Genomic DNA, 24,511 nt, shown 5'->3' with positions numbered 1-24,511 from the left:
ACGTCCAGTTACATCAGAGCAGGACTGGAGACAAGACAAGACTGTGTGAGTGTGTGTGTGAGTGTATGCTTGTTTGTGTTCAATTGTCAGACTCAGACTGATGTTGTTGTCTTGTTGGGGAGGTTACCTGATGAAGCGTGCAGGCTCACCTGTCTGTAAAAGCATGTATGAAACACACCTGAGCTCTGGGCTGATTTAATGAAGACGTGATCACAGGTCACATGACTCAGAGGCTGTTTAGGCTGAAATCCTGCTGCTCTGCTCTGAGTGACCTGCAGACATTCACGTACCTGTCCCAGCGGCACCTTCTGGCTTAGCTCCTCCCTCAGTTGCTGAAGCTCCACCTCCAGCTGTGCCTGGTGTCTGTTGCTTTGCACTTGTCTCTCCCTGAGAGCCTGCACCTCCATCCTGAGTGCAAACAGCTCCCCCTGCTGGACAGACATGCTCTGAAACACAGACAGACCCTCAGGCAGTCAGGTGGGCGTGTTAAACAGTGACACCTGCAAAATAACACACTCACCTGTGTGTGAGACCTGGCCAAGTCCTCCAGCTGTGTGCAGTGCCTCTGAGCTTCCTCCAGGTGGAGCTGCAGACTCAGATTTTCAGCCTGCAGAGTGTGTACCTGCTGCTGAGAGCAATGAGCCTGAAACACACACACACTCTTCATTTACCAGATTCATCAGTAGTTAGACTGCACATGTTCATGACCGCAGGAGGTAAAAATGAAGTCAGGGTGGAAAACCTGCGTTATCTCTGATGGCCACCAGATGGCGACACTTCCTGTTCTATAGAAGTATGAGAAACCAGCCTTCTGAACTCTGACCTCTGCCAACAGTTTGATACAAAGTCAAATTCAATCTTTACATTTTGATCATGTGACTTCAATCTGCATGCTGATTGGCTAATGACTTCTAGTTACTCGTCTTTTTAGTCAGATCCGCCCCTCCACATCACATCTGCTAGTTTGCAACCAAGATGGCACTGGAGGAAACGTTAACCTGAGGGCTTCAGAAACCAGTGAGCCACGTGACGGCGTCAGCCTCGCTTCCTCGTGAGCATGCTTTTATTCATCGCAGCTCTTGGGTGAATAAGCCAGCAGAGGGCGTGCTGTGGGTGCAGCTGGGCCATCGACCATTAAGTAAGCATATGGATCGGCGGCACAGCAGGGGGCTCTGACACTGTCCTCTGTGAACGGACGCAGTGGACCATTTTGTATTAGCGTTCTGCCAATGTGTGCTGATTGGTCGGTTAGGACAGGATGCCATCCTTCGATGGCGCTCATCAGACAGACATCAGGAGGTTGTGATGGCTGCAGGTGATGCTACCAGGGGGCAGCTGCTCGCCTCACACCCCAAATCAAAGTGGAAGGTACCGTAAAGTGTTTTGATGCATTCTCAATCATCCAGGTAAGTAAATAAAATCCAAAAGTTGATTCTGTTCATCTGGACGTAGCGTTTTGTGGGAGAAACGTTTTGTCATCATCCAGGTGACTTTTTCTGTCTCAGCTGACTGCAGTTTTCAATCTTATAAACAGGACATTTGCATAATGACTGAAACCCACTGAAGGAACAATGGGCTGGGAGGTCAGTTCATTCATCATGATTATGCAAATTCTCATGACCATTGATCAGCAACCACTGTTGGCTGTAGCTCAGGTGGTAGAGCAGGTCATCTACTGATCGGAAGGTTGGTGGTTCGATTCCCGGCTTCCCCTAGTCTGCATGCCAAATATCCTTGGGCAAGATACTAACCCGAAATTGCTCTCCGATGCATTCATCGGAGTATGAATGTGTGTGAATGTCAGTTGTGTGAATGGGTGAATGCACAAGTTGTGTAAAGCGCTTTGAGTGCTCAGAAGAGTGGAAAAGCGCTATATAAGAACCAGTCCATTTACCATGAGTACCTTTCACAGACAGTTGGGGAATGGCTGCAATCACAGCATTGTAAGATGGTGACAGATGTACCCTTAGGCCCCCTCCTCGATTCAGAGATGGTCTTTCCCTTTTCACATAAATGAAAGGGAAAGACTCCGCCCTCAAACCAGCGTTCCTCCCTGTCCAGGATGTGAACATCCTCATCACTGAAAGAGTGTCCACTGGCCTGTAGGTGTAAATAGACTGCAGAGTCCTGGCCTGACGAGGCGGCTCTTCTGTGTTGTAGCCAGAGGTTGTTTGGTTTCCCCGATGTATAAATCCTGCCAATCCTCCTGCACTTAACAGCGTACACTATGTTACTCTGTTTGTGTCGGGGACCCGATCCTGGACCCGTTTTTGGCGCAGCGTGTTTTGGGGTTTAAAAGCCACAGAGACCCGGTGTTTAGAAAAAATGCATCTCAGTTGCTCCGATACTCCTGACACGTACGGGATCACTACAGGTTTTCGGCTGGACAGCGGTTGTCCTTCTCTCCTGGATCTACTGGAGCTTTCTTTAGGAGCCTTTCCAGCTTTGACAAAAGTCCAGCTGGGATAACCACATTTACTCAGGGCCTTCTTGATGTTCTTCTGCCTCCCTGGCTGCTGTGTCAGTGGGGATGGTGTTCGCTCAGTGTTGTAGCGTCCTGATGACACCCAGTTTGTGCTCCGGTGGATGATGAGAGTCAAACCTTAAATACTGATCTGTATGTGTAGGTTTACACGTCAGCTTTTAGATGTCCCCCATTACTGATGGAAATCTCACAGTCTAAGAAGGCTAACCTGCTACTTTTCATATCCTCCCTGGTGAATTTGATGTGTCGGTCCACCGAGTTAATGTCATCTGTGAAATGTGGTGCGTCCTGAGATTTGATTTTCACCCAGGTGTCATCCACATACCTGAACCAATGAATTGGTGGTGTTCCAGGGTAGGATAGTAAAGCCCTGTTTTCAATTCAATTCAATTTTATTTATGCAGCGCCAAATCACAACAACAGTCGCCTCAAGGCGCTTTATATTGTACAGTAGACCCTAAAATAATAGATACAGAGAAAAACCCAACAATCATATGACCCGCTATAAGCAAGCACTTTGGCGACAGTCGGAAGAAAAAACTCCCTTTTAACAGGAAGAAACCAGGCTCAGGGAGGGGCGGGGCCATCTGCTGTGATTGGTTGGGGTGAGAGAAGGAAGACAGGATAAAGACATGCTGTGGAAGAGAGACAGAGGTTAATAACAGATATGATTCAGTGCAGAGAGGTCTGTTAATACATAGTGAGTGAGAAAGGTGACTGGAAAGGAAAAGCTCAATGCATCATGGGAATCCCCGGCAGCCTACGTCTATTGCAGCATAACTAAGGGAGGATTCAGGGTCACCTGGTCCAGCCCTAACTATATGCTTTAGCAAAAAGGAAAGTTTGAAGCCTAATCTTGAAAGTAGAGATAGTGTCTGTCTCCTGAATCCAAACTGGAAGCTGGTTCCACCAAAAAGGGGCCTGAAAACTGAAGGCTCTGTCTCCCATTCTACTTTTAAATACTCTAGGAACAACAAGTAACCCTGCAGTGCGAGAGCAAAGTGCTCTAATAGGGTGATATGGTACTACAAGGTTATGGTACTACAAGGTCATTAAGATCTTCCACTTCTTCCATGCACAAATTGGCCACAATGGGTGATACTGGGGAACCCATGGCACACCCATGTTTCTGTCTGTACCCACATAGCAAAATTGGTATAGCCCGGATCTGGCCCACACAATGTGCTTACACATGGCCCACATACCGCAAAGAATGACAGCCCTTTGGTGGCCCAGATCAGGTTTGCCAGAGGTGGCCCACACATGGGCCAGCACAGGACCACCAGTGTGTCTGCAACTGGCCTCGTGCTGGCCCATGTGTGGGTCACCTCTGGAAAACCAGATGTGTAAGTTGTTTGCAGCCACAGGCCAGTTGCAGACACACTGCTGGCCCTGTGCTGGCCCAGAACAGTTTCAGCTCTGGCCCCAGATGTCAGCCTAATGTGTACCTTAATCAAGCCATGTAATAACAACATGTGCCCGAACATAATAGTGCAAAAGTAACATGACGAAACTCTGTTCAGAAACTGAATGGACTGATTTTTATATGCACTTTTCTACTCTCCCAGATTACTCAAAGTGCTCTATACAACATGCCACATTTACACACTTTCTCTAAACTGAATGCTTTCTAATTACATTCATACACATTCACACTCTTCACTGGAAGAGCCAGGGATTGAACCACTAATCTTCCGATCAGTAGGTGACTTGCTGTACCTCCAGAGCAAAAGCCACTCAGTGGTAAACATGAGTAAACCGTCACTAGGTTTTGGATAAAGTTTACACTCACAAACCAGTCAAACCTGCATTTGAAATGTTGGCTACCATAGAAGTATAGTATTGCAACATGGCATTTGGATCTTCTAACTAAAATAGAAAAACAGGAACATAAATAGTGCCATCATTGCCAGACCTGGCCCACATCTGGTTGACATACACCCTGCCATAACACCAGTCAGTCAGAAGTGCCAGCTTGATGCCGGATCCAGGCTAGACCTGTTTTCTATGGGCCTGGGCCACATAAACCAAACCACAAACAGGCCAGATGTGGCATGCCATCACATAAACAGTGCCATCTATGCCAGGCCTGGCCCATATCTGGATGACATACCACTTACAATGCCAGAAGTCAGCCAGCAGTGCCGGCTTGACACCAGATCTGTGCCAGACCTGTGTGCTATGTGGGTAGTACTGACCCTTGTATGTGAAACAGGTGGAATGAAGACACAGTTCAAACACACTTGGTCGATGCTGAGAGTGGTCCTGTTGCTGAAGTTGGGGTCATCCTGTAATCTCTTACGAACTATCTCCAACGCTTCCGTGACTGGGATGGTGAAGAGAGATGTAATGTCGTACGAGACCATGGTTTCATCTGCCTCCATGATGACATCTCTCACCTTCTCAACGAAATCCAGGGTGTTCTGGATGTGGTGTTCAGAGCTGCCTACCAACGGGTTGAGGATCGAAGCCAGAAGCTTGGAGATGTTATAGGTGACCTAGTTGATCATGCAGACAGTCGGTCTTAAAGGTGCACCCTGTTTGTGTATCTTCGGTAAACCATACTGGCTTGGTGTAGCTTCCCCTGGGTGTAGCCTGTGGTATGATGTCTGGTCGATAGCCTTGTCTTGTTCTAACTGCTTCAGACAGTCTATCACCCTCTTCCTGTAGCTACTTCCTGGGTCTCGTTTCAGGGGTTCATAAGTATTTTCATCCCTGAGTAGTGACAAAATCTTCTCATGATAGTCTTTCTGGTTTAGCAATACTGTGCACCGACCCTTGTCTGCCGGAAAGATCAGAATCAGAATCAGAAACTTTATTGTCATTGTCATGAGAACAACGAAATTAAGAATGGTCCCCGATCATTGCATCATCCCTAGCAATATCAAAATATAAATAAAACAATAAAATTCAATAAATAAAATAGATAGAATACTTAAAATACTAATAAGATATAACAGTAAAACATTCACATACATTCCCACACACATGCTTCAGACCGTGCATAGATTAACACAAGAGTGGCGTGATGGACATTTTTTTGTAGTATTCAGATGTGTTATTGCAGTTGGATAACAGCTGTGTTTGAGTCTATTAGTCCTTGCTCTGATTGCCCTGTACCGTCTGCCTGAGGGCAACAGTTCGAACAGGGAGTGGCCAGGATGTGAGGTGTCTTTTATGATGTTTTGGGCCTTTTTAAAACAGTGGGCATTGTGTAGAACTTCCAGTGTGGGGAGAGGGCAGCCAGTGATCTTTTGGGCGGTGTTAATGATCCCTTGGAGTGCTTTCCTCTGAGCCCCTGTGCAGCTAGTGTACCAGATGCATATGCAGTAAGTTAGAACACTCTCAATGGTGGCTCTGTAGAAGGACACCAGCAGTCTCTGTGTGATGTTATTCCTCCTGAGAATTCTCAGGAAGTACAGTCTCTGTTGGGCCTTTTTCAGCAGCTCGGAGGTGTTCACACTCCAGGAAAGGTTCTCCTCTATATTGACTCCCAGGAAGCGGAAGCTTGCCACCCTTTCTACACAGTCCCCATTTATGAATAGTGGTTGGATCTCTGCCTTTTTCCTTCTGAAGTCTATTATGAGTTCTTTGGTTTTTGAAGTGTTGAGGAGGAGGTTATTGGCCTTACACCATGACGTCAGCTGCTCCACCTCGTCTCTGTACGTAGACTCGTCTCCCTTGGAAATGAGCCCCACCACTGTGGTGTCATCTGCAAATTTCACAAAGATGTTGCTGTGGTGGCGAGGAGTGCAGTCGTGTGTGTAGAGAGAGTAGAGCAGTGGACTGAGCACACAGCCCTGGGGTGAGCCAGTGCTGAGACTCAGGGCTGAGGATGTGTGATGGCCAACTCTGACTCTCTGTCTACGGCCCGAGAGGAAGCTGTTGATCCACATGCAGGTGCTGTATGGAAGCCCCAGGTCTTGTAGCTTGGCCACCAGTTTGTGTGGAAGGATGGTGTTAAAAGCTGAGCAGTAATCCACGAAGAGCATCCGCACATAGCTACCATGCTCTTCCAGGTGAGTTAATGCAGCATGGAGTGCTGTGGCTACAGCGTCTTCCGTGGATCGGTTTGCTCTGTAGGCAAACTGGTGTGGATCCAGGCTGCGGGGCAGGGCTGCTGTGATGTGTCTGCGGACCAGCTTCTCAAAGCATTTCATTACCACTGGGGTGAGTGCCACCGGTCTGTAGTCATTCAGGCCGGTGATGTGGGGCTTCTTAGGCAAGGGGACTATGGTGGAGGACTTCAGGCAGAGTGGGACAGTCGCCTGTGCGAGGGATTTGTTGAAGATCCTGGTGAAGATCCCAGCCAGCTGTCCTGCACAATCCCTCAATATTCGACCTGGCACACCATCAGGACCCGCCGCCTTCCTCGGGTTAACAGCCTGCAGCATGCGCCTCACCTCGTGCTCTTCCAGGGTGAGGGTGGTGCTGCTATGGGTGGCGTGTTGCTGCTGTGGCTCCAATACCTCCGGTACCCTGGTCTCAAAGCGGGCGAAGAAGATATTCAGCTCCTCTGCCAGCTCCAGGTCACCGTCCGCAGCTCCGAGATTGATCTTATAGTTGGTTAGGTGCTGGATGCCTTGCCACACCTGCCGGCTGGTATTACTCTTCAAATGGTCCTCGATCCTCCTCCTATAGTCCCCCTTTGCCTCTCTGATGCCTCTCTTCAGGTTGGATCGGGCTGTGGTGTAGTAATCCCTGTTGCCAGACCTGAACGCAATGTTCCTCTCCTTCAGCAGCTGCCTGACCTCCCGGGTCATCCAGGGCTTTTGGTTGGGATAAGCCCGGATCCGTTTGACTGCTGTAACAGTGTCTATGCAGTGTTTTATATAGCAGAGGACACCGTCTGTGAACATTTCCAAGTCCTGATGTTCAAAGATATCCCAGTTAGTCCTGTCAAAACAGTCCTGCAGCTGCTGAGAGGCACCCTCTGGCCATATGGTAATATTCTTTGTGATGGTAAGAGCAGTTTTCTTGAGGGGGGCATATGCAGGGATTAGAAACAGTGACAAGTGGTCAGACTGACCCAGATGTGGCAAAGGTCTGGCCCTGTAGCCCATTTTGATGTTGGAATAAACTTTGTCCAGAATCTTGTCACCCCTAGTGGCACACTTGACGTGCTGGTGGAATTTGGGGATTGCTCTTTTTAAGTCTGCGTGATTGAAGTCCCCTGCTACGATATGTACAGCGTCAGGGTAGGTGCTCTGTTTATTATTGATGTTTGTATGCAGGAGTGCGATCGCATAGTTAGCATTAGCATCTGGTGGTATGTAAACAGCTGTTATTATGACAACGGTGAACTCCCTAGGTAGGTAGATGGTGAAGAAAATATAATCTGATCAAACATTATTCAGCTTTAAATATTGTTCAGCTTTAAAGTTACTGTGCAACTGTGTAATAAAAATGTGTGCTCACGACTTTGGCCTTGAGAGCGATAAGAAGCGATCGCCTCATCCTGCAGGTGGAAGATATCTGCAAGCGAAGAGACTAGAACACCCAAGGCCGCTTTCCTTTTATGGAGTTGTTTTTCTGCTAATGCAGCACTTTCCTCACAACCCCCTCCTGTAAGTTTTAGAGAATATATACCCATCCTCACAGCAAATATTAGGAATCTCCTGATGTGAGCTGTGTTGAGAGGTTGTCTCTGTCTCAATAAAAGTTCACTGATTCCCCATCTGCTGCAGGTGTCCGGTTGTCTTCATTCTCCGCCAGCCTGGTTAAGTCAATTCCTCCTTAACATCTAAAAGAACCTATTTAATGAAGGAAGACGGGTTCACTTTGTGTTTAATATTATTCTATTGCTGTTGTTGTTTTTTTTATATCCTTCAATTGGCGTCACGGAACAGGATCCGCTCCAGGCCAAACTGGAACGGATGGGAGGAAATCGGCCGTGGTCTGAGTGAACGGAGTTTGGACAAAAGCTGTGTGCACACAAAAACAAGGTAAGCAGACCTTTTATTTCTGCTATATTGAACATTATAAAAATACTTAGTGTCCAAACTCCTAGTAATTCATAACCAAAATTGTCTGGCTTACTTAAGGCTTGTTGAGAATCAGACAAGTGAATAAGAGATAAGTGAATAAGAAATAAGTGAATAAGTGAATAAAGATAAGAGTGAACTGAGGTCTGACCACGGTTGCAGCCGACGGGTTGCTCTCCGGTGTCGGATACATACCTCAGTGCAGGTCTGGGACCTTGAAAGGGTTTATTAGTAACGCCTTTCTAAACAAATTAAAAGGTTAAAGGCCTTGAGAATATTTTTTAGTAATATTCTCTAAACTACAGAAGGGTTAGGAAGGCCCAGAGGACTTTATTAGAAAAGATCCTCTAAAACTTAAAAAGAAGAAGTACTGGTTGGAGTCCAAAGGAGGGGTCCCTTTGATCAATAGGAGAAAACGGATCTCTTCTTAAAACCCCGATGATTTTAGTGTTTTAAATGTTTTGATGTTCTGTTTGATATTGGACACACATAAATACACGCTGAATGCTTGCTGTGGAACACTGGGCAGGACAGTTGGTTCTCCGTTGTTCACAGATTACACAATTAAAGGAACTAGGTTCCTCTTTTGGTTAAAATAATACACCACACATAGAATTTTTTTTTTACACATTTATTACATACATAAGGAGGGTAATGAGTGACTGCAGGTAATGTATGAAGTGTGAATGAGACGTGTGAACAAGGTGACAACCAACTAGCACCCCTATCAGGAAGCTCTAGGCAAGGTTACCCGCCAGACTCCGGTTTGGTAGAAGCCTGGTAACACCTGAAGGGATATTTCAGTGCTGACTCACCTTTAAAGCAGCGCCCCAGCTGTTAGTGCCTAACAGAGGCAGAAACCCAGCTGGCCCAAATTCTCCTTTAAAATCAATAAATAGAACATAAATTACCGGTGTGTGTAAATAAGTTGTATAAATCTGTTAGATCTGAAACTCCTGCTAAAAAACTTCCTCTCTACAACTCTTTTCTCTTCTCTCCCTCTTTCTCTCAGTTGGGATTCTGTGTGTGTATGTGTGCTGGAGAAATAAAAAAAAAAGGAAAAGGGTCTCTCTCTCTGTCTCTGTGAGAGGAAAAAGGTGGGGGCCGAGTGAGCCCGCGGGGCCGAGCGGGTCCGCGGGAGCGAGCGTGTATGCTGTATGAGGAAGAAGGGAGTGAGAGGGAGCGAGTGAAAAGAGTAATCGAGTATTTGGTGATTTTTTTATTATTTCAGAGGCACTGGGTAAGAGTTTTGACTTTAGCTGTGAGAGTTGTGAAAAGAGCAGGTTTTTCTTTTGTTGTAGACTGTGAGTAATCGGTGTTTTTCTGCCTATTGTGCTGCGTGGAAGACACAGAAGTGTAGAAATGTTTGTGGTTTATCTTTGTTTGACGTTTTATATAGAGTTGGTTGATTCAGGGTGATTTCTCCCGTTTAAGGGAGGAGTTGCATTGTGGTTATGTTAAAGCTTTGCTGTAGGGGTATGTGTGTGATTTTGTGCTGGCTTGGCATGTTTAAATGGATGCATAGAAGTTTGTCAGTGAGAAATTGTTATGGTGGGGTTTTAAAGTTAGTAAAGAGTCAAACAACGCCCACTGTTTTAAAAAGGCCCAAAACATCATAAAAGACACCTCACATCCTGGCCACTCCCTGTTCGAACTGTTGCCCTAAGGCAGACGGTACAGGGCAATCAGAGCAAGGACTAATAGACTCAAACACAGCTGTTATCCAACTGCAATGACACATCTGAATACTACAAAAATGTCCACCATGCCACTCTTGTGTTAATCTATGCACGGTCTGAAGCATGACGGTGGGAATACTTAGTATTTTAAGTATTCTATCTATTTTATTGATTGAATTTTATTGTTTTTTATATTTGATATTACTAGGGATGATGCAATGATCGGGGACCATTCTTAATGTCGTCGGTCTCATGACAATGACAATAAAGTTTTTGATTTTGATTCTGATTCTGAAATACACCCTCCTCAAGAGTTCAATGATTTAGGCAGTTATGTTTATACAAATACTAAATGTATGTTTAGTGTCTTCATACAGGTGTTTTTTCTTAACCTGGAAGCCTGAGTACGGCAGCAGAAGACAGGCCAAGCTTTGGCTATAATTCACGGCTGGACACCAGAGTTGTCCTCACCCCTCCCGGTAAAACAAAAAAGAGAGAATGTAGTTTGAGGCGGGTTTTTCTCGCTGAACTGCTCTGGGTGCTGTGTCCCTGAATCTCACCAGTGTTAACCTCTGGCGGAAGACATGGAGAAAAGGAAAAGATGTTACTGGTAAATCACTGAAACAAATAAAACCACACACAACCAGAGAAAGATATGAGAAGGGTGAGGAACAGACACATGTGCGTGTTAGAGAAATGCCTCGTTTGAGAAAAAGTTAAAGTAACCCATATACAGACGCACCCATACATGCAATGAAGAAACAGCTTACATACATGTGCACGTACATGCAAGGTTAAAGTAGCGACACTTAACATACACCTGTTTTTAAATGATATAGTTTATACATTACTGACAATTAAACGCTTTGGGTTGCAGGACAACAACGTAACGTCAAAAGACAAAGACACTGGTCTGAGGATTAAGTGAGGACACGACAAATTTAGTGGTTAAAAGGGTCGACTTGGGACATGTTTTTGTTGATTGTTTAAGACAAATGACTACTGAATGATAGGAAATTCCTTTTTAGGTTTCTAAACAGGATCTTAAGAATTTTAACACGTACCTGTGTTGTCCTGTCAACTTGAGGGGTTATGAGTTGATTATATGGTGAAAGAAAAAAAAAAAAAACAAAAACAAAAAAAGGGGGGAGACGAGATCTCGTTGTTTCTCCCCTCTCGGGATAACACAGCCAACACAGCACAGCCAACACAACATCATTTTCCTGTTCGCCTGTTTTGTTTTGTTTTTGTTTTTTCTGAGAGCCGAAGCTGACCTGGACTCCTACCCTCCCCTCTACCATCGTTGCCCTCTCCGCGACCATCTTTGACCCTTTGACCCCTGAAGGCCACAGCAGCTGGACTCACAACAACAACTTGAGGATGTCAACAGTGCTGCAAAAGAGTGATCTCATGCAGCAGAGACGGAGAGCACTAAACCTAAAGCCCGTTTCACTACACGGGGGAAATTCCCAGGCTGCGTCAGCTGACAGAGCTGTGACGAGACGCGCATTAAGCCCGGAGGAAAAGGGACGGTGAGCAGAAGGATGCTGACCTCTGAGAAGAGCCGAACAGCAGAGCTGCAGAAGGCAGAAGCAAAAGGGTCAAGGTACAAGGAGAAGATGCAGGCAGCTGCAACAACGGATGAAAACAGACCCAAAGAGGAGGGGAGGACCCTAGGCCATGCGTCAGGCCGCTGGTTTACCTAAACTACAGAACAGGAAGGTGATGAACACAAACATATACCAACACACGAACACACACTTCTGCATGCGCCTACTTAGAATGAAGGGAAACACACACATGAACACTTATGCACTTGTTGAGGGAGTAAAAACTGATACATACCCATGCACTAAAATCAAAATGTTGATTTAATTTACTAAGAAGTGACACACAATGCTCCAGCTGCTGCAATGAAGAATGCTTTACTGACAAAGGCTCAATGCTGCACACAACAAAGTCAAATACAGAATTTGCTATAATAATAAGCCCAGAGGGCATTTGTGTGGTCTGGGGAGCAGAGTCCGGAGCGGTTTGGTTATGAAAATGATGCCCGTGCGAGATATCTGGGGCTTAAGGCCTCGACTTAATTGTTTACTCTACACTAAAAAGAAAAGAAAACACTCTGAGCAGTGGTGCAGAGTGAAAACGAGGAATTAACAGTGTGAGTTTTATTTCAGAGCGCCACGTCATTGTGATGGAGATTTAATAAAGGAGGAACACACGGACAAAGAAGAAGAGAAGGGGGGGCAGCCCTTGAACGCGATTGCCTGAGGCATTAAAGTTCTGTACTAAATTCTGGTTTCCAGTGTGAGAAAAGTCACGCAGTGCCAGTAGTAGAGCTAGGTTGAGTAATGATGCTAAATTACTGTAAGTAAATCATCGTACACCGTTCAAGTTTCATGATAACGGGGATCTAGACTTTGTTGAACCCTAGGCAATTTGAACAGGTAAAAGTCGAGTGACCAAGTAGCAGTTGAATAAAAGTCATTGAATAAGTGTTGAAATAAACTGGCAGAATTAAGAGAATTAAAACATTTCAAGAGCTCAACTTACTTAATGGTTCAATTTTGTTTCACGAACGCAAAACATATAGGTTTATGAATATGAAAAGGTTGAGGTGGTGTTGATTTGACTCTGTGTAGGTTTAGGTTGGTATTTTTATTGATGGGAAGAATATTCAGTGACAAGTCCTAAGACCCGGGCGTCTGCATTTTGTTTTTGTTATTTTTCATTTTATTTTGTTTTATATTTACTGATTTTTGTTTGTGAATCTTTTCTTTAAGCAGATCTGCACATCGGAAATTACAAGCATTACACGTCGGCGAGAAAATTGTTGTAAGTGAGTTTCTCCGCATTGAAATGGGTTCTGGAGGAAACACTTGTGGGGACAATTAGAAACGAGAGTCCCTGTTTAAAAAAGGATTCAGCGAGGTAATCCAAACTCAAGTTCTTGTTTCTTTTTGAGATGACGTCATTTTGCTGAGTGTGGAAACTAGATGCGACGACAGGTTTCACTATCAGCAAAGAACGGATGAATGGATGAAAGACTGGGAATAAAAACAAACGGACTGACTGGTAAAAGATGACAAGACTTGACCATGACTCAAGGTTAACCACCTCCACCTAGATAGGATAAAAGGGTGGATGAATTTATGTGGGTTTCTTTTACAGGAGTAGAAGGATGACAAAATATTCGAGGATGAGTGAACCTGTAAATGCCATTTTTGTGTCTTGTGTTGCTTACAGAGGTGACTGCGCAGCGTTACCATTTACATTTTCTTCCCTACAGGGTTACAGTTTTAATGTTTTTCTATTACAGGATTTCTGGGCGGATGTGTGAAGAAACGGTGTTTATGGGTTAGGAGTTGGGGATGCTATTACACTGTATTCTGGTGAGAGTGTTGGGGGAGACACACCCTGTCTTGAAAACTGTGATTCTTTTACAGGAAATGTTTTATAGCACCTATGGAATGAGGATGCCTGACTACGGTCAATGTGCTGCTAATGTTTGCTTTGCTTTGGTGAGAGGGGTGCAGTAGAAAACAGACAAGTGACATGAAAACAAGTAATAATAACAAATAACAAATTTGGGGACAGTTTGACCTAGAGCCCACTAACTGGCCATTAGGGGCTCTCTCTCTCTCTCTCTCTCTCTCTCTCTCTCTCTCTCTCTCTCTCTCTCTCTCTCTCTCTCTCTCTCTCTCTCTCTCTCTCTCTCTCTCTCTCTCTCTCTCTCTCTCTCTCTCTCTCTCTTGGAATAACATTGCCCAAAGGGTGAATAAAGCAAATTGTGGCAATAATAGTGATTTAATGATTGGAGAAACCTGAACATGATACTTGTCTGTTGAGCTGAATCGTTTATTACTCTTATGATTTTCCGGTGGGACTATGAAGATTTTTTGGTACAGATTGCAGGTTGTTGCTCTTTAACTCCTAGAACACGCCCTTGGCGAGGTGGGGGGAACTGGACCACCTTTCTCTGCCCCATCATCCTCTATTGGAAGACATCCAAGCTAAGTAAACATGTCTTGGCCCTTTCCCCCTGAAATGACAGGCAGGCAAAGATGTTGCGTCTTTATTTGCTTCCTGGCCCTGGGTCTCATTCCCATTGGCATAATCCTGATCGTGAGGGTGACGAACATTATCGTCTTTCTCTTGTTTAAATGCTTCTAGACTGGTTGTTTCTCTGTGGTGTTTTGTATTAGGTTTGTTATTAATTGTTTCCCTCACCCACTTCCTCTTGAAGGATATATCTGGTTGAACTGTGTCTGGTCGGGTTGTGAGGGTTAAGCGATGTTCTCAGGGTCTCCGGACTTAAGCCTGAGCGAATGTGTACTCCCACCACTGGATATAAATTGTTTTTTTCCACACCCCTTCCTCACGTTTTACCATATTCACTTTTGAATGTCCTTAGCAGTTACCGTTCGGAGTTTATTTTACGGTTGATTTATTCTTTCACATTTTCACGTTTATATCTTTCATTATTATAGTATACTCTGTACTCTCCACATTTTTATCATTACTTGTGCTTTTTGGTTGCTGAGTTACAGGAACTGTTAATTTTGTGTCACTACCCTGGTTGCACTGACTCGTTGTATTCCTTGTGTGCAGGACAGCTGTTACTGCTTTCATCGGGAACCGAGACTGCTTGCAGCCGACCCCTGGGCAGGGTGGTGCCTGGACTCTTTTCTCCTCATACATATAAAGACAAATGATAAGACCCGAGGAGTTTTTCGAGCCAGGCTTCGACACGTCTCTGTGTTCCTTTGAATGTTACTTATTTTTGTGTGTTGACCCATTTAAGATGGGTCAAAAGGGGGATTTGAAGAAAATATAATCTGATCAAACATTATTCAGCTTTAAATATTGTTCAGCTTTAAAGTTACTGTGCAACTGTGTAATAAAAATGTGTGCTCACGACTTTGGCCTTGAGAGCGATAAGAAGCGATCGCCTCATCCTGCAGGTGGAAGATATCTGCAAGCGAAGAGACTAGAACACCCAAGGCCGCTTTCCTTTTATGGAGTTGTTTTTCTGCTAATGCAGCACTTTCCTCACAACCCCCTCCTGTAAGTTTTAGAGAATATATACCCATCCTCACAGCAAATATTAGGAATCTCCTGATGTGAGCTGTGTTGAGAGGTTGTCTCTGTCTCAATAAAAGTTCACTGATTCCCCATCTGCTGCAGGTGTCCGGTTGTCTTCATTCTCCGCCAGCCTGGTTAAGTCAATTCCTCCTTAACATCTAAAAGAACCTATTTAATGAAGGAAGACGGGTTCACTTTGTGTTTAATATTATTCTATTGCTGTTGTTGTTTTTTTTATATCCTTCAATGGGCCTGCATTTAACAGTCAGATATTCAATGTCCGGTGAACAGTGACGGTCTATTATCACTGTGTTGGTACACCAGCTGTTGTTCACATACATACAGAGCCCCCCTCCTTTGCGCTTACCGGAGTCCACTGTTCGGTCATGTCGCTGTGTGGTATAGCCTGCTAGCTCAATAGCAGAGTCTGGAATGGATTGATGTAGCCAGGATTCAGTGATAAGAAGGATGCATGAGTCTTTGATGAAGTTATTCGCTGCTATTTGCAATCTCAATTCGTCCAACTTGTTCGCGAGGGATCTGGCATTTGTGATGAATAGGCTGGGGAGCGGTGGTTTGAGTGGCTGCCTCCGTAGCCTGGCTAGCGCGCCGGCCCTGCAGCCTCGCCGTCTCCTTCTCTCTCGACGCCGCCTGCGCCTCCACCCCGAAGGGATAACAATCCATGGGGAGCCCGGACTCCTCGCTATTTCCACCGGTATCTTGTGTAAGCGGACAAATTTGCTAGTCACGCTCTCGCGGTAGCTTACTCCAATCTTGAGGAGATCATGTCGGCTATAGATGTTATTCGCTTGGCTGGTAGAACACAAAAACAAACATAAGGCGTACAAAATTATCCAAACATAGCATCGATCGGTAGAACACTGAGCTGCTGCAACTACGTGCGCCGCCATCTTGAAAGATGATAATGTTGTTGTCATCACTAAGTGATGTGAGTGCCTTGCTCTCCTCCATGGTGATGTTGGATGCTGGGGGCTTTGCATTGCTGAGACAGGCCGAAACTTTCGTCCGTAGTTGGTCTGCTTCCATTTCTGCAATATTGTTGTTTCAAATTGTTGTTTCTGTGGCTGTGATCGGTTCCACTGGCGGGATTTGTCTCGGTGTGACAGCAAAATTCAGCCCTTTAGCAAGGATGATTTTCTCTGTTTGGGTAAGCTGTCTGTCAGACAAATTCTTCACCCACTTGTCCACATCCTCGGTGTCGCATCCTTCTCTCTTCTGGCCGCTGAGGACACTCTCCGTATTTTGCGGTGGTTTCCGACGTACAACAAGTAAGTCAAACTTCATTTGTTGCCTGGTCTTAGACTTCTTGTGCTGTGCTAGACGAACCTTCTCAGTGAAGTCAAAGAGTCAAAGAAGTTAAGAGTATTCTCATCTAGAAGCATTGTCAGTCTCGGTCAGATACGCTCCTCTTGAGATTTTAGCACGTTGATGGTAAAATTTGTTTGCCTCGCCTGTTCATTAAGCAGCTGATGCTGTGCCTTCTGGAGGATTTTTGTAGCCCGGAAGCCTTTAACTGAAGAGCTCATTTGCAGACTTTTAGGAGTAATCCTGTTCTGTCGGCATCTGAGGCTGAATCTCAGGTGGTTCCTGTAATCCGCCATCCGCTGTTTGCTCATGCTGACGTACAAGCATTAGGCAGTCCTTGCTAAAGTGGGTTAAAATGTCTTGATGCATCCTCAGTATCCAGGTAACTAAAAGTTGATTCTGTTCATCTGGATGTAGCGTTTTCAGTGGGAGTAACGTTTCGTCACTCATCCAGGTGATTTCTCCCACTGAAAACGCTACTTCAAGATAAACAGAATCAACTTTTTGGAGTACCATAAAGTGGCTTGTGGTGCTGTGAAGTGATGCTCACAGCAAGATATTTCACTACAATACAATCCTGTAAAAAAATCTACAAGTGGCGCTGCATCAGCAACTCGAGCCCTTCCATCAAACCTTCCAAAGGAAAAACAGAGCCCCGCCCATTCTGGACAAGGTGGAGAGCGCCACCTACGGACTGGAGCTCTCTCGCTCCGAAGTCCCGAACACAAACATTATCATTACTAGGATGATGCCAGCGATAGACAATAATCACGGCGTTTCCCCGGTTCATCAGGTGTGTTTGTACCTGCTCCCTGAGTCCTCGCAGGTACTCCTGAAGTCCAGAGATCACCTCCTCCAGCTCCCTCTGCAGGGCCTCGTTAGCCAGAATCTGACCTGAGGACGAGAACCAGGGTCCATTTATTAACCGGATACCAATCAGAGGGCTCCAGTCAGAGTGCCGCTCTCTCATTGGTCTGATTTCTCCTCACCGTCGGTCAGCTGCTGCTCCAGCTCTTTGATCTCCTGTGTCTCCGCGGCGATGCGTGACAGCAGGTTGTCAAGGCGACCCTCAAGCTCACTCTGCATCCTGCTCATCCTGCAACAGCTCAGTGGTCACATGGGCCTGAGAGGGAAAGATGGCAGCCAATCAGGATGTTGATTTGCACCACACACACACACACACACACACACACACACACACACACACACACACACACACACACACACACAGGTGTGTGATGTCACCTGACTCTGATTATCACTGAATCTGTATTAAAACGTGAAAGTTTCAAAATAAAAAACTGTTGATCACGACCATGTCTAATTTTCACAATAAAAGATCCAGGACAAATATATTGACCTTAAAAAAATAATTGCTTCAAAATAAAACTTTTAGCCAAGCTGACTTTATTTATAAAGCACTTTAAAAACAGCTATCACTAACCAAAGTGCTGAACATAGAATAAGAAAAAATATAAACACTAAAAATAAAAATACAATAACATTAACACTGTAGAGCACCGACATCAGAAAAACAATAAAACCCAAATAAAATGAACATTTCTGTGCTGGGTTAAAAGCCAAAGCGTGCAGGTGGGTCTTCAGACCAGATTTAAAAACATGGAGTGAGGAGGCCTTTCTAATCTGTAGTCAGTGCATTCCACAATTTGGGAGCCACAACTGCAAAAGCCTCCGATGTGTCCTCGGCACGTCCGACAACATCTGGTCAGCTGATCTAAGAGACTCAGAGGGGGTGTGCAGGTGCAGCAGCTCAGAGAGGCGGTGTGGGGGAGACTTTTAAGGGTTTAAAAACAAATTTTAAAAGAATTTTAAAATGAACTCTAAAATGCACAGACAGCCAGTGTATTGAGGATAAAACAGGAGTAATATGCTCACCTCTCCACATACCAGTTAAAAGCCGTGCGGCTGCATTTTATACCAGCTGAAGACGTGACAAGGATGACGGACTAACATCAAAATACAACGAGTTACAATAATCCAGCCGAGTTGTAATAAAAGCATGGAGTACCGTTCTAAAAACCTCCTTTGACAACATGGGTTTTATTTTGGCGAGCTGAAAAAAGCTGCTCCTCTCACCTGACTGTCAAACCTTAACCTCCTAGGACCTGCGTCCACACCGTGGACATCACATTTTGGGTCATTTAGACCAAAATACTCAATTTTGCTCTACAAGGGCCTGATATCCACTGACGAGGACATTATGCTGCTACTGTTCTATCGAAATTTTAAACGAATATCCTCATATGTGGCTCTCGTTTTTCTTAGAAACAAAAATTAGGTAAAAAGAAAAAAGATCCCAATCAGCCCAAATATCAAAGAGAAATTAAAAATGCATGCTGTGGAAGAGTTCGGGTCTTAGGAGGTTAAACACTGTCCATCTAAAACCCAAATTGGTGACAGCGAGCTTTCCGTACAGTGCCAGAGGGTCCACAGGAAAGGACCGACCAGTGACACCCGGCCCTAAAGAACAAACCTCTGTTTTTGTGAAAAGTTTTATAATGAAGAGACAACCAAGCTTTCACTTTCTCAAGACAGTTATTTTGCACCTGGAATAGTCATTTTTCTTTTTGAGGTGCATATAAACCTTTGCATCATCTGTATATAAATGGAAAATAATTTTGTGCCTTCTAAAGATAGAGCAAAGCCAAGGGACAAAAGCAGAGGTCCAAGTATTGATCCCTGAGGTGCCCCACATGAGACTAAGCTGCCAGGAAAGACCTAGACCACTGCACAGTGTTCCAAGTGAGATAGTAAAATACTGTATCCACCGTGTCCAAGTTCAGTCTAGGAGAACCGAGACCACATGATCACCTACAGCTGTCAATAACAAGTCTTCTGTGCTATCCAGAGAGAGAGAAAGGAAGCGTGGACATAAAGTTTGATCAAACAGACGGATCCACGTTAGCTTTAGTTTTACAAAGTCAAACTCGAATGGTCAATAATATTTATATGATCTGCTGTCGCGGCTCTGTGGAGGACATCCTGTGGAGGATGAGCTAACTCCCCTGCAGCTCTGCTTCGACCCCGCACCTCCTCCTCCCCACCCTGTCCTGCCTGACACGCCCTCCTCAGAGTTTCCTCATGTGGGGGAAGAAAAGAAGCTGACAGTCTTCAGTTTGTTCCACACATATTTAATACCAAGTATGAGTTTCCTGTGGAGGTAAAGCAGGCTGTCTACTATTGAGAAGGTTGGTAGCTCAATTCCTCTGCATGTTAAAGCGTCTGAAGTGCAGGTGTCCCCCAATACATCTGTGTTTGCTTCAGAAGCATCGAGGTGAATGAAGCTCAGAGTAAAACCTGCTGAAACTGAGCACCAGGTGTAGTCCTGGGCTCAGACTTAGATAGGAAGCTTCACAGGACGCTGTGTGGTGACGACAGTAACATCAGTCATGCCTCTGATCCAAGGAAGTCTGGGAGCTCTGAAGGATTCAGACGTGGTGAAATCTTTGTCTTCTGTCCACAGATGTTTCTGTGAGTCAGAAACACCGGTTTGTTTCCTCTGCAGTGCATCATGGGACATCACAGATACCCTGTTCTGAGTATAAGGACGAGTTGTTGTTGTACTTACTGCTCTCTGATCAGTCTGGTCTGTCCTCCACGGGAGCTGCTGACCTCCTCTTCCTCCTGCTTCTCCTCTTCGTCTCTGTCACTTCACAGTAACCATATCTGCTCCTGTTTCCTCCGTTACAAACTCCTCTTCCTCTCCTCCTCTTTGAATCAACACAGGAAATCTTCCTCCCAGCCAATCACAGTCCACCTCTGTCCAACAGGGACCAGGAAAAGCTCAGCGAGCCCCACCCCTGAGATGAAACCCCTGAGGGGGAGGGGCTTTTTAAAGAGACGGCGACCTGCAGCTCTGAGTCTGTACAAGATGCATAAATAAACACATGAATAAAACCTCCGTGTAACTTTATAAAGTTAGTAAACTCAAACTGAATTCCACCTTAAAGAACATTTAATAAAAAAATATCAGCGGCTGTCACTGCTGAGCTCACGGAGCAGAGAGGGTTAAAGATCTGAGTGCTGCTGCTGCTCACAGGCTGTTAGAGGAGCTCCTCCTCCCCAGAAGAGTCCTGCAGGAGGAGGCCCTTCCTTTAGGGGAAGGGTCTCCTCTGCTCATGTGCTCTACTCATGATGATAACAGGGGCACGCTCAGGAGCAGGGTTTCTGCTAACGTTTTGATCTCAGGTCAGTGCTAATACTCCTGGTGAGTCTCTGTCGTTATCCAAAGACCTCCCCTGTGCTCTGAGCCACACACACCAACATGTTGGCAGAAACATGAAGGCTACCAGCAGCTCTGGAGATGGAGCTCACCCTGAGGAGCACGAGGCCCAGGAGGAGGTGAAGGCCTCAGGGGAGCTCTGGCTGCAGGAGCGTGCTGGGAAACAGAATTCAGCTCGAGCTCTACTCCACACACAGCACTCAGCATCCCGAAGCAAACACACTGAGGTCTGCTGGAGCCGTGACACCAGCTGACTGCTCTACTCGTATCACTGATATCATGAGATCAGCTAGGGTAATGCATCATCACTGTCTGAGCTGACAGCTGCATGCTGACCTGTGCTCTGCTGTCCTCCTGCAGGGGGCGTGGTAACCCCATGTAAATGAGGTCTGAGCCCTCCTGGGTCTGCAGACAGGAGCAGGACACCTGCAGACAGGCTGTTTCAAAGAAGAACTAGGGGGGTAGTCACCTCTGTGTCCATCATCAGAGTGAAACGAGTGACCGTCACTGGAAACCAGCCAGACTTCACTCACTGGCTTCTGAGAGTTCTGAATCTTTAGAGTTTTTGCCAACATGCTGGCTTTCAGAGCCAGAAGTGACCAGAAGCTGTCAGCTCACCGGTCAGGCTGCGTTCTCACCCCCACCCGAGCGGTGGGTGGAGACAGAAAAACAGAGATTGAGGATACGACCAACAGAAATGAGTTAGAGATGTGGTGAGGAGCATCGGCAAGGCTGGGGCAGGTGCAGAGGTTCCTGTTAAAAGGGAGTTTTTCTTTCCCACTGTCTCCAAGTGCTCGCTTAGATGTGATTGTTTGGGTTCCTCTGTATGATTACAGGGTCTTTACCTTACAGTATAAAGCACGTTTAGAAGGCTGCTGTTAATTGTTTGTTAATGTTAAATTAACAAACATGATCAAGTTAATGATCAAATTCTCTTTTCTTTACTCCGCAGCAGCAGGGAGGCCCCACACTCCAGACCCCAATCGGACGGCCAACTCCTCCTCCCAGCCCCCCCGCTCCAGCAGGTCGCAGAGAACGGGGGTGAGAGAAGACTCCAAAACCTGCCTCCGCCCGCTCATTGTAGTGTTGATGCATGTGTGTTCTAAGGTGCAATTAAAACCCAGGAGGGCATGGAGCTACCTGCCAGAGAGCAGCAGGTCAGCACACAGCCCCTCACAGGCTATGTGCTGACCTGATCAAAGTTTCAAAGCTGCTCAGAGTTCAGCTGTGGGGTTATGATCAGCTCCTTTCCATCATAGGACACTCCAGTGTCTCATCTCCTAAAGGAGAAAACAAAGGAAACACCTTTGCTCAATTGGCTGTCGGTCAACACACTGGATGATCCTCGACCCAAATTAAGGGCACTACTGGTGCCGACTGCAGCCCCACAAGCATCAGACGGGCTCTGAGACTGACCGTTTGGACCAAACATGGGACAGTGAAAGGTCGAAAAAAGTTTTATTTTCCATGTTTGGATCTTTAATTTCTATTTTCGAGGGATTCTGGGGTTTTTTTTGGAGGTGTGGACTCTTCAAATCCAGTGTACACTGCTCATCTGTGGAAGAGCTGCAGAGAAAGCAGCATGCAGAAACTCACTGCAGTGTGTATAATGAGGGAATGAGGTTGATGCTCAAGTTGCCGAGGTGGAGCAGTGCAAATGTTTGTTAGTGTTGGAGTGGCTCCCTGTCACGCCGAGGCACAGTTGTATGTGTGGGGTAAAGGACTCCAGAAACCTCTCTGCACTAACTTCAGTTTGGTTTTATTCAAGTTATGGAGCCACTGGCCTCCTAGCCTTTATGTTATTGTGTCACACTGTGGGATTTTTTTAAATTTTCTTTTCTTCCTCATGTATTATGCATGTATATATTTTATTTGCTATGGACCTGTGTGTGTCTTTAAAAAGTGAAAGTAAAGTAAACATCCTCAGCAGCATGTGGGGCGGTGCAGCTCTTTCTAATGTAAAGGTCTCAGTGAATAAACACACATTCATAATTCTTTATGATTCCTTGTATTCAAGGTCAGATTCAATTCATTTCAATGAAAAATGATTTTTGATTCATCGCGTGCTATGATTTAGACAAACCTGAGATGGTTTTAGACAGGTTGGTTTGAATATAAGTGATGTGAGATTTCCAGCAGAGCTGATCAAACAGATTGATTGAACTGGTTTAAGGATCAATGGTCATTGGTGGAGTCAAACCTCTTAGATCACAGTGACTGAACATCATTTGAAAAGGAAACAAAAACCATCAAACCGATTAAACTGGAACCATAGTCAATTGTCTTCCAGGGGCCAGAGCAGGCAACATTGAGGGAAATTTAAAACTACTGGCTAAGGGTAAACGTAAATTCAGTAAAGTCATAATTCACGTCGGCAGTAATGACACCCGGTTACACCAATCAGAGGTCACTAAAATCAATATTGAATCGGTGTGCAACTTTGCCAAAACAATGTGGGACTCTGTAGTTTTCTCTGGTCCCCTCCCCAATCAGACCAGGAGTGTCATGTTTAGCCGCATGTTCTCCTTAAATTGCTGGCTGTCTGAGTGGTGTCCCAGAAACGATGTGGGCTTCATAGATAATTGGCAAACCTTCTGGAGGAAACCTGGTCTTGTTAGGAGAGACGGCATCCATCCCACTTTGGATGGAGCAGCTCTCATTTCTAGAAATATGGACAAATTTATTAAACCCCCCAAAATATGACTATCCAGAGTTGGGACCAGGAAGCAGAGCTGCAGTCTTACACGCCTCTCTGCAGCTTCTCTCCTCCTGCTACCCCCCCCAAAAACCCATCTCCATAGAGACTGTGTCAGCTTCCAAAAAGACAAAAAACAAACTAAAAACCATCAACAAACAACTTAAACATAAACAATCACAAAGAAAGAACAATACAGTATCCACATCTGAACCAAAGAGTAAAACAGTGAAATGTGGATTATTAAACATTAGGTCTCTCTCCTCCAAGTCTCTGTTAGTACATGACTTAATAATTGATCAACAAATTGATTTACTCTGCCTTACAGAAACCTGGTTGCAGCAGGATGATTATGTTAGTTTAAATGAATCAACACCCCCGAGTCATTCTAACTACCAGAAACCTCGAAGCCCAGGCCGAGGGGGAGGTGTGGCAGCAATTTTTCAGACCAGCCTATTAATTAATGAAAGACCCAGACAGACTTTTAATTCATTTGAAAGCCTGATGCTTAACATTGTCCACCCCAGCTGTGAAACTCAGAAACCAGTCTTACTTGTTATCATCTATCGTCCACCTGGGCCTTACACAGAGTTTCTGTCTGTCAGAGCTCAGCATGACTGCAGCAGTGTGAGATCATTCTGACAAACAACACAACAAAAGGCAGAAACATCCAAAGAGCTTCGACTGTCCTTCAGGAAGTCTGGAGAACTGAAGATCCTCACAGAGCTGACAGAGAGCTGCTCACACCAAATATTCACTTTCAGGCTTGTTAGAAACTCAAACTTTATTGTTGAATGTCTGTTTGCACCTTATTATATCGCATTTTTATGTTTCCCTCACTGTGACCCTGCTCATTCAAACTAAATTATTTTGTTATGAATATTAAAAAAAGGAATGTCCTGCTGTACACGCTGTTATTCAAGATGTAAGAAATATTTGCTTTGCTTTTATTTGTTTTTATTAGCACTATTTAAATCTAGGCACACACACACACACACCTGTTTGGAAAGC

General features: G+C 45.2%; 1 protein-coding gene and 1 long non-coding RNA gene across 8 annotated transcripts in view; one reads left to right on the top strand and one right to left on the bottom strand.

Annotated features, from left to right (window-relative positions):
* The window catches only part of LOC146658261 (uncharacterized), a 50,449-nt gene extending 29,927 nt beyond the window's left edge, over positions 1–20,522 (bottom strand). For 3 of the 7 annotated variants that reach the window (XR_014914151.1, XR_014914153.1, XR_014914152.1), the window contains exons 1-5: positions 20,152–20,522; positions 17,552–17,685; positions 17,368–17,456; positions 521–643; positions 291–446 (exon numbers count right to left, since the gene is read on the bottom strand). Coding sequence is in view for 4 of the 7 variants with exons in the window: in XM_085426616.1 (XP_085282742.1) it covers positions 291–446; positions 521–643; positions 17,368–17,456; positions 17,552–17,657 (474 nt within the window). In the remaining 3 variants the exon portion in view is untranslated. The remainder of the gene's footprint in view (positions 1–290; positions 447–520; positions 644–17,367; positions 17,457–17,551; positions 17,686–20,151) is intronic. The other 4 variants (XM_085426612.1, XM_085426615.1, XM_085426614.1 and 1 more) reach the window with 2 other exon arrangements.
* Positions 7,882–15,467, top strand: LOC146658262 (uncharacterized). Its single transcript, XR_014914154.1, has 3 exons — positions 7,882–8,204; positions 8,335–15,218; positions 15,339–15,467. It is a non-coding gene; the product is annotated as an uncharacterized LOC146658262 (long non-coding RNA).
* Positions 20,523–24,511: the final 3,989 nt, after the last annotated feature.

The sequence above is a fragment of the Rhamphochromis longiceps genome, linkage group LG12 (assembly GCF_057381845.1).
Source record: "Rhamphochromis longiceps isolate RC_006_pf linkage group LG12, R_longiceps_female_GT1.1, whole genome shotgun sequence".
NCBI classification, from domain to species: Eukaryota; Metazoa; Chordata; class Actinopteri; order Cichliformes; family Cichlidae; genus Rhamphochromis; species Rhamphochromis longiceps.
The sequence above is the reverse complement of the archived record's forward strand: the minus strand, read 5'-3'. Positions and strand labels throughout refer to the sequence as shown.